Source organism: Nesoenas mayeri (assembly GCF_963082525.1).
Source record: "Nesoenas mayeri genome assembly, chromosome: 5".
Taxonomy (NCBI): Eukaryota; Metazoa; Chordata; class Aves; order Columbiformes; family Columbidae; genus Nesoenas; species Nesoenas mayeri.
Window position 1 is genome coordinate 9,944,832 of NC_137548.1, and position 10,547 is coordinate 9,955,378.

Sequence of the window (10,547 nt, forward strand, 5' to 3'; positions counted from 1 at the left end):
TGAAACTTACCCCCTGAGCTGGGGTACCTGAGCTATTTGCACAAACACCCACTGAGCTAAATGCTCCTCCTGCAGCAGCCTCTGCTTCTCAGACTGGCAGTGAACCGAATGCAATTGCTGTGGCCTTTGAGATGTTAGGAGGAGCATGAGAATGGCCACAGAAGTCACTTCTTTCTGTCTCTGCAATCTTTTTGACTCGTTCTCAGTCACACTGCTGCTGCTCTTGGTAGAAGGCTACATAAAGTGTTTCTGTTTATCCTCTGCCTGGTTACAGTTCTTGGGCTGCTTGGAAGAAGATTGTTCAGGCAGGGAGATACAGCACTCTAAAAAAAACAGCAAAACAACCAAAAATCAAGCACCATTTTTTCTTCTTGATGAGTTGCAGTGGCAGGGGAATTCAAGCCAAGGTCGTGCAGACATGTCTTCTGCCTTCTCTGCCCTTTTTTCTTTTTTTTTTTTCCTTCAGCTCTTACAGGTTCTGATGTCAATCAGAAATAAACCCAAATAAACCCAAGCATACATCAGGTGCTACATGACAAGAATCTAAGGCCTAAAAAGCTGATTGTGCTTGTTTTGTCTAGGAAGAAAACATAGCTGAAGCTCATAAGCTTGCACTCACTTGTTCTCCTCTCAGACACGCAAAGCACCATTCCACGTTTATTATATGATTACCATTAAAAGGATTCTCTTCAGAGACATGCATACTGTGGTGGGACAATGGAGGGACAGAGGGGCTTTGCCTTCCACATCTTCATAAACAGTCAATATAACCATTACATAAGGCCTTGAACACCCAGGCATAAATGCATAAGCTCCGACTGAATACAAGCACTAGCATAAATCATTTAAGATCAGCTTATGAGGTTCATGGACGGAATCAAACCCAGAGGATTAAACTACTGATTTGATAATTAGCCTGGGATTCAATGATGCTATTTATTATGTTAGGCAAATAAACTATTTACTGTTTAAATGAGCTTTCATGTTCTTTTTCACACCTGGGAGTCAAGTGAAACATTAAGAAACAGCTTTTGACCACAGAGAAAAAAAATTCATGAAGGCAAACAAGAAAACCATTTGCCAGGATTTTACTAATAGTCATTTCAGGTACATAAATATAGCAGATTGCAAAGCCTTTGGCCACCAAGCAGTATATGTGCAATAGCTCAGCTTTATTTCAACTTTTGCAGAATAGCTCTTAGGAGACTTGAGGAGAAAGATGGTTTGGTATTTAAAGCCTTGATCGGAGACTCAGGAGACTTTTATTCAGAGCTTGCTGCTGCCTACACAGATCAATGTATTATTTCTCTCTCTATTTCTGTTCCTCATATCAGCAGTTTGTAAGCTCTTGGAGGAGCGCAAAATTCAGATACTTGTTTGCTGTTCAGGATGATGGAGCATGAATTTGGTGGGACCTTTAAGTGTTACTATGACTGCTGAGTAATGTGAAATAAAAAAAAAAAAAAGAAAGAAAAAAGAAAGAAGAACAAGTGTCTGCTGGGCAGTGCACAACAGGGGTGGTTTTCTTGCTCTGTGGATGCTCATGTGTTCCCTGCATGTGGCTGGAGTAGATGGGGAGCTGCTGTGTGCTTGTTAGCAGTGCTCTGAGATGTCTGTCAGGCTGGAGGACATTGCTACTGCCTCGTAAACCAAGTCCAGCATTTCTGAGCGATGTGTCTTATCTGAAGAAAGAAGATAACAAGTCGGGATTGAAATTCCTCCAGGACTTTGACATCTTGCTTCATGCTGGTGTAGTAGAGACTCACAGCAAGGATCAGCACTGCAGAAAATGAGAGCCACAGGAACACAGGCAAGCCAGATGATGACCTGTCATCTACTGAACAGTGATGAGGAGAAAAAAGAAAGCAGCATTATTTTAGTGTCATCTTAAACACTTCCCAAATTTGACCCCCTGCTGATGCCTTTGTCCCACTTCTCTGGGAACAGCAGGGTACACAGGGCTCTAGTTGTGAGTACTTCTGTAGACATCAGTTAAGTGATGGAAAGTCACACCTCCTGACGGAGAGTGGTGAATACAGAAGTCTCATCTAATAGAGCATTTAAAGAGTTTAATTATACACAATAAGAACAGGATTACCATAGCTAATGCGTGATCTCAACTTTTTATCCAGCAATTATTTTTTATACCTTTATGCCAGTTGTTAAGCTAAATATTAGGAGAATATTAAGTTACCTCATCTAAATATTAAATGCTCACAAATGTTCTATAAAAGAAAGAAGATCTAGTTTTCTGTCCTTTTCCTTGGTAACTCAGCTTGTTTGGGCCTCCTCTTAATTACTGCAAGAATCAAATTGTGGCTCCACTAACTGAGAGGCATATTTAGAAAGCTATGGCAAGTTTAATTTCTCTGTAAGTGCTAAATGTGTTAATTATGTTGGGCTATCCTCTATGCTTGCTCTTAAGCAGCAGGACACTGTAAACACTTTTCCTGCCTTTAAAATATAGTTCAAGTACTTTTAAAGTGCCATAGGTCAGGGACAGTACCCATGTGGAAATCAGTGAACTACCTTTAGCTTGCTGACATCCTTGGCCCAGCCCTTGCACATGTGTATCCATCCATGGACCTCAGGCATTCAGTTTGATTTAGATCTGGCTGCTCTGTTTGTCTGCCTGGCCATTGCACAATTGGTATTATTTTAAAAAGTACTTTGAGTATTAAACATGTAATATAAATCCAAATTCATGCCTGAATAAAAACCCGCAGTGTGCAGCTATTTTTCTGCCATATGCACATAATCAATAACAAAATAAAAATGTGATGTGTGTTATTATGGGTAAAGGGCCAATATTAGCTGTAACATATTTAAATTAGCTTCTACTAGGCGCCCTGGAACACACAGCAGTCAATTAAACTGTCATATAGATGTACAGAGAGGAAAGTAAAAGTCATAAAACCAAGCAAGAAACACATAATAATGTATCAAAAAGTGTATGGGGAAAAGGCAAAACATTAATAAGCAGTTACTTTATAGCTAACCAGAAACCAAATCAATGTCCCATAATAGATCCAAGTAGATTATTTGCAGCACATAATATACTCATTCAAATGTAGCCCTTCTTCTGTTTGCGAATTATCCACGAGCAGACCTCAATTTTTATAAATGTGTTTATTTTGCATTGTTCTATCAAAGGTTTATATGAAGGTGTTTAGCCAGGGAATTACATACTGTTACATACATTACATACATTCTGTTTTTGCAGAAATTGGTGATTTGGAAGTTGGTATTTCCCTTGTGTGATCTCCCACACCACAAGATACAGCTCTTGCCTGGGTGACCACCTGCCTTTCAAAGCATGGGCCCTGGCTGATGAGCATGCCTACTATCAGTGAAACTTTTCTGTGAAAGCTAAGCAGCTTTTCACATCCGCCCTTTTCTATGAAGTGCTTATGAGCATTTTCAGTCTCATGAAAGCTACTTTCCATGAGAAATTTCTGGGAGATCTCAAATGCAAACTTGGATTTTCCTTATATCCATTCAGTACAGGAGTATGTTCAGTACAGTAACAGAAAAAAAAAACAATGTGGAAGAATAATGCCATCCACAAAATAGAAATGAGATATGCTTACAACAACTTCAGCACATCACTACAAGTATGTGCCTAAATGTAGGTTTATGCTTTTCTACATTACAAATAGAAAATTAATGCTTAAATTTTTTAGTTAAATTTTTTTTTGGAACAGCATAGTCAGCCCTAGCCATATGCCAAGTCTAAAGAAAAAGGCAGCTAATCTGGGAAAAACACTGGACCAGGATATAGGAGATTTTGGTTTAGTTCCTGCCTTGGACACACATTTCTACTGTCATCTGAGAGATATTTAGTCTTTCTTTTTCCACATGGCTCTTTCCTGCCCATAGAACCTTGTTCCTAACCTGAAAACTGCCTTGGTGGATGCTGCCAACGACATGAGCATACAGCTGCCCTTCCCGGGCAACAGCAATAGCTAGGGGTTGTGGGGACATACGCTTCATTTTGGCATCCCAACACTATGGCTCTGTGCTTGTGTGTATACATATATGTGTACCCTTCTCCCCTCACTACATTGCACACAGCAGGGACTGGATGTTGGCTGGGGCCTCTGGGAATGATCACCATCCTAACAACATCCAGATACACACATTTGCCTCGAACATCCTTGCCAACAAAAAAGAAAAAACAGATTATTTTTATTATTTCTACCCTGCTGCTAGCATGTAAATGAATTGTCTCCTCCCCATGTATGAAAGTCAGCAGGGAGAACTACTGTTTTGCTTGGGGTGCTTTCCCTGTATATCTTAATGAAAAGCCTGTACCTATTCTATTGCCATAAAATCTATTAATTATATTTAAATTAAAAATAGCTTCAGGGATTTCATTTTTGTTTCCACCATTTATCTTACTAGATGTCTTGTTTAAAATACTGCACCAGACCTCATCAACACCTTGTGCTCCATATGCTGAGAAGAAAATGCAACAGCCACTGACATTACAAAGTGCTTTGTATACAGAGAATATATTTGCACAGTGCATCTCAGCAGCCGCAAAACAAATGCAGGTTAGTGCTGTGGATTGCTCATAGTTACAATGTGAAATTTTGACTTACCCACTACGTAGTCACAGCAGGAAATGGCTAGAAAACAGAATGAAAATGTTCTTACATGCCTGGAAAGGCCTCTTTGCAGCAGATGAATAAGAAAGCAAGCAGAGTCTCTGAAAGTGCCTGTTGCCTTATAGATGCCAGGCCATCTCTTATACCACTTCTGTCTGTACAGATTTATGCCAAATGAGGATCTACCTATTCCATGCAAACATGCAGCTATAGGTGCACTACAGGAAAGTGAGAAAAAATATTGTATGGGAGTGTTCAGAGACAGAGATTGCTGCTGTTGCAGAGAGGTCAGGAATCAGGTCTTGCAAAAAAGACCTCCCTATTCTGCATCATTTCTAGAAGGGAAATTAGGCAGACCAGCAGGCTGAGAGAAGAATGGAAGTTACGAAAACAAAGCCCTCTGTTGGATGCAACTTTCGTCCAACAATATGCTGGAACTGCCTCTGCTTAGCAGCCGTGGCCCAGACGCAATCCAGGATGAAAAGTCCAGAAAATGGAAAAATTTCAGTGATGCCAGCAGCCTTTATCCTACTGGCCTCTATGTTAATAACATTGTGTGGGCAAAATCCAAATAATCTGAATCACAGCCTGTCTGCAACACAGAATTTTAATTATGGGTTGGGACGTTTCTCATGTCTTCATGGAAAAGAGTCAGGGTCTTCTCCACTCTTGTAGCTGCCTGGGGCTGGGCTGAATTCAGAGCCAATGGGAGGTGAACCTGGTTCCCCCAGACTGGACTGACTGCAGGATAATCGGCACTGATCTAGGGGCATGGAGTCTGGCAGGGAGAGGAAGGATGTGTGACATCTCATCAAAAACCTGCTCTTGAGCAGTCAGATGAGCTTTGAAGAATTTAGGGCTGACTCACTGAGTCTTTCCAACAGTTCACTTTTGATGGGGAAGCCCAGGACCTGTCAACAAGCTTATCAAGAAACAGCTTTTCACTCTTGCATTAGGAGACACCAGAAACAACATATTACAAAACTGATCTGTGGTCTGTTTACAGACACATCAGCAGACGCCAAGCCTTGTTTACAGAAGCTGAGTAGCAGTCCAAACAGGTGGCTGACAGAAATTTTACCATTCTGTCACCTGTGTTTTCACTGACCGATATATCAAAACCATACAATTTTAAATCCCTGACAATAAATATGTAGTTTTTAGTTGGGTAATTTTGTGAAAGTCAGAACAAAACAGCAGTTCTTATTTGGTTGTGAATTGAATATAACACATGCAGAAATGTAAACTGGATCTTTCTGCTAGACCTCTGCTTAAGGTCACTCCCAGTTGACCAACCTGCAAATTGTTATTTTGGTTCATGAATGAAAGACCAGAGGTTATGTTAGCTGTATCATTCCTCAGATGCCCTTGTTGGCAGAAATGGTTACATCCTGGCTGCTTTTAATCCCTGTGAGCCAGCTAGGCTCAGACCTTTACTGTTGTAAATGCTGCTCAGAAACATGAAAGGGCTGGCTCACTCCCTGCCATTGCAACCTTGTTACCCAGAATGACTCAAGTGTGTTTAAATTTGGTCTGTCTGAGATCGTTTTCTATGAGTGGAAGCATTGTTCTGGGGTAGACCTGGGGCTCAGCCAAACCCATGGTCTACAATGACCCCTGTGGGGACTGACTCAGGAGTTCACCACGAGAACAGACCTGATGCTGCTCCAATGTGGTGCAGGAGTGCTGAGCTCACAATCACAAATAACATCAGAGGGGGTAGCTCATTTGGACAGACAGGGTGAATGTTAAAAAGCTAGAAAGGTCATACCAACAGGCTTAATAGCTTGAGCATACCATATTCAATGACGACTTCTGGCTCACGAAATCGAACCCTTCTCTCTGCTTTCCGCTTTTCCCCCACAGCTTGGTCCACAGATGGTCTTTTCCTCAGTATTGAAGGAGGATAGCTACTGTCATCTGTCTAAAGAGTTGATCAAAACACAAAACATATGTCTGTTCAATCTAGAATAATGCATCTGGGTGAAGCTTTGAGCTTTTGTGGCCATGTTACCATGTCCCTTGAGGGACATGATATGAAACACATCTGTTTTGACATTTATAGTCAGATCACTGTAATATTTATAGCAAGACAATATGGATATTCCTCCATTGTCATAGATCTTCAGTACTCTAAAGCTGTCTCCTCAGGAAAGAGGTTGGTTAAAGTAATGGACAGCAAAGTGTTCAGGAAAAAATTCTCTAATTTGGAGTGAACAGTTACTGAAGTTGACTGCTCAACAGCCACAGAATCACAGAATGCCCTGGGGTAGATGGACATAAACGTGATAGGAAATATATGAACCATATTATTGGGAGCACCTTTGAAATATTCTTCTGAGCTAAGCAGCTCCACTTTGGATGCAGTATCGCCATTTCAACAACTGAGACTATGCAGCAGTCTTGGATTTGGATGCTATCCTGATGGGTATGAGAAGGTGGTTTGTTTACACTTTGATATCACAATTATGTTGTTGTTCTGGTTTTGTTTGTTTGTTTGTTTGGGGTTTTGTGTGTGTTTTTTATTGTGTTTTTGTTTGTTGTTGTTGTTATGGGTTTTGTTTTTTTGTTTTGTTTTGTTCTTGTTGTTTTTTCTTGGAAGCCACACTCAGTCTCTGATAATGGAATCAGATTGCTGTGGATTCTGCCAAATGACAAGAAACAGAACTTCAATAACTGTAATCAGTCCCTCTTCTGTTGAGGAATGCTCCCACAGTCAACTCCGCAAAGTGAACCCAAAGCACCTCAGTTCAGAGACAAGCACTGTCCTATGGAAGTGGAGAGCAAATGGCAATTTTTCCACTTTTCAAAGACCTGAGTGGGTAGCAGAAATTATCCACATTTTTATTTTTACTTTAAGATTAAAGTCATCTTCTGTATCCCTTTCTCCCCCTTCCTTCCATTCCTCTGCTAGGCAAAGGACTTTTATTTCTTAAATGGTTTGTTTGCTCCTTCTGGTCACTGTCCCAGCTCCTTTTTTTCCCCTCATGTCATTTCCCCACTCAGTGATTGCAAGCTCCTTCCTCCATGTTTTTCTTCCTGCTTTAATCTCCCTACTCCTCAATGCCTGCTACTTTTGTCCATTTTTAGACTCAAATACCCTCCCTCTTCACCTTTTCTCTTTGAATGCTTTCCCTACACTTAACATTTCACTCACCCTCTCCTTGGGATGCAGAAGCAGATTAAGTCCCATTAACTACAGTCTGGGGGTGTCAGACCCCAGAGTGCAGAGGATAAATAGGCTTTTCTACACATCCTACTCTGGATAATCTCAGAAAGGCACAGATTGTAGCCAGCAGGAACTGCCATGGAGTGAGGAATGTCTTCAGCTTTGTTACCTTCTCTTGAGGAATATATAAACCAGATTTTGGCTTAATTTATCACTGTGAAGGATACTTTCTCTGAGCTTGGAGTCATACAGACATCCATACAACCTCTATCTCATGACTAGAGACAGTGTGTGTTGGAGATCTGTTATTTATTCAGCAGCTCAGAAGCTGGAATGCCCATCCAGAGCATGGGAAACCTGGATTTAATTTCATTCCAAGTCCAAAGCAATATGAACCCACATTGCTTATATGCATGCCCTCATCATCAGAGCTCTGGTGCACATGTGGGAGGAGGGAATCTCAGTCTCTGCCACTGAAGCTGTCTTGTTTGGCCTCGAATAATTAAATATTCATTGAGCTAAAGAAAGAACGAAAGAATGACTTTACAGCATGGTGTTTGGGTGCTCCCTTGGGGTGGGAGAAGCCTGGTCCTATCCTTGCTCCAATGAATACTTAATATGAAATACTTAAATATTCATTGGAGCAGTCACAGGGAACAGGGTCTCTCATCTACCAGGTGAGTACCAATCACTCTGCTATAGCCATGCGACCTCTCACACACACTTCGTGACATAATGAATATTTAATTACTCTGTGTAAAACGAAACAGGTTTAGGGAGACACAGCAGCAAATACCAAACTCAGACTAGCAGTGGTTATAACTTTAGGTAGGAGGGCTTCTCCTGAGGCACAGACAAGGAAACTAAACCTTATATTTGAAAAGATTCAAAACTCCAAGTGCAACCCTTGTCCATACGAGCTTTTCCAGACAGCTAACAGTTACATCAGAAGAGAAAAAACATTAAAAAACCAGCTGTTTGGGTAGAACTGAGACAAGGAAGACCTTAAAAATGAAGTAGTATTTACAATATTTACTAGTCTTCAACAGCTTATGGAAATTTAAGCCACACAGTGTCAGAAAAAAATGATGCATTTTCCCCTCAGACAGAAACCCAGTGTTAACATACTGTGACAAGAGCTGGAAACCTATCAAAGTGTTAGTTGGGAAATTATACACCCTTAGAAACAACCCATTTGTGAAAAGCTCCAGGCACTGGACACAAGGACTCTATCGCCCATTAAGAGATTACTTACCGGCAGCTCCTCTGCACTAGGGTCAGAAGGTGGGGCTGGACATATTTGGGACATGTACTCTGGATGCCAACATGAAGCCTCTCACACGAAACTTTGTTTGGAAAGCCGCTTGCTCAAGAAAACAGAGAGGACCAGGGGAAAGTGTCTGGAGTTCCCTCTGCAATGAGGACTGAGCAGACTGTGCCCTCGAGCAGATGGGAGCTGCAGCAAATGACAGAGGAGTGGAAAGAAGAGTTTCCGCCCTTCATACCAGTGTTGGCTTGGGAAGGATGACGTTACTTGAAATGTACTCAGTAGACAAAAATAGCACACAGTGATAATAGTGATTGTGTGGCTGAAAAGCAGGGCTTTCTTGGCAACTGGAAAGGGGCTTCATGTGTAAACATGAAGTTGAGGCTGTTCTTTTTATAATGATTGCTGCATTTCCCTGATCATGTTGATCTCCTTCCTAGAAGCCATTCCCATCTCACAAATCTTGCAAGTAGGATTGCTTTTAATCTTTCTCCTATTCAAAATATGTGGGTAGAGCCATCGAGAAATGATATAGATGTAGTGGGATCACATATATCTCCCTCCAGTACAGTTATGGCCTCACTTTATATGTTTTACAAATTAGATCCATTATTATAGTAATAAAGTGGGATTTTAACATTAGACATTTCTACAGATATTATAATAAGATTATTGATAGGAAGAGAGATGATTTACTGTTCAAAAGGCTTTAACAGCCTCTTGTCAAATGCTGAAGGCTGGTCATCATCAAATATACAATTTCCAGTCAGAAATACCTGCCATAACTGCTGAAATATGGTGGTTTATTGTCTCTACAAGCAAAAGCTTAAGCTTTTTTTGTTGTTCTCTTCCTCAAGCTATTCATTTGCTGTGACATGTCTAAAGTACTCCAGTTTTATGCTGTTTTCCAGGTGGCTGGATGGATTCTCCCATGGCATGCTCCGACTCGCCCTCATTTTGCACCTACCCAGTGGAGAGAGGGTTACTTGATGCTTACATTTGCACCAGGAACCCGAGGGCACAGCAGCTCTGTGGACTTCACTATTTTAATCTTCCTTTCAGGGATTTGGGAAGTGGGTGAGTAGATGGGAAGGGGTGGGATCCTCCCCTAGAGAAAACTAGTCCAGCACAGCAGGGGAGACATCCACAGCTGGTGTGGGGCCCGAAATTCCTTTTGAGCCTTGCTGTCCTCCCGCGTCTCAGCCTCTGCACAGCTCTGCAGTGCTTGCAGGGGCTGCTGTCTTTAATTCCTTCCCTTTCGGAGGTGAAAACAGTGTCAGCCTGGGGAAGAGAAAGCTCTGTGGACACCTTATTTCAACCTTTCAGTATTTAAAATGAGCCTGTAAGAAAGATAGGGACAGACTTGTTAGCAAGGCATAAGATAAGACAATAAGACAAGGGGTAATGGTTTTAAACTAAAAGAGGGGAGATTCAGGGTAGACATGAGGAAGAAATTTTTTACAATGAGGGTGGTGAAACACTGTCCCAGGTTGCCCAGAGA

General features: G+C 41.4%; 1 protein-coding gene across 1 annotated transcript; it reads right to left on the bottom strand.

Moving 5' to 3' along the window:
* Positions 1-1,458: 1,458 nt before the first annotated feature.
* Positions 1,459-9,088, bottom strand: LOC308041396 (nutritionally-regulated adipose and cardiac enriched protein homolog; the record flags this gene model as incomplete). Its single annotated transcript, XM_080346029.1, has 4 exons — positions 1,459-1,837; positions 4,605-4,631; positions 6,408-6,534; positions 9,035-9,088. The coding sequence occupies 4 exons, from the start codon at positions 9,086-9,088 to the stop codon at positions 1,635-1,637; spliced, it is 411 nt and encodes a 136-aa protein (XP_080202155.1). The 3' UTR covers positions 1,459-1,634.
* Positions 9,089-10,547: the final 1,459 nt, after the last annotated feature.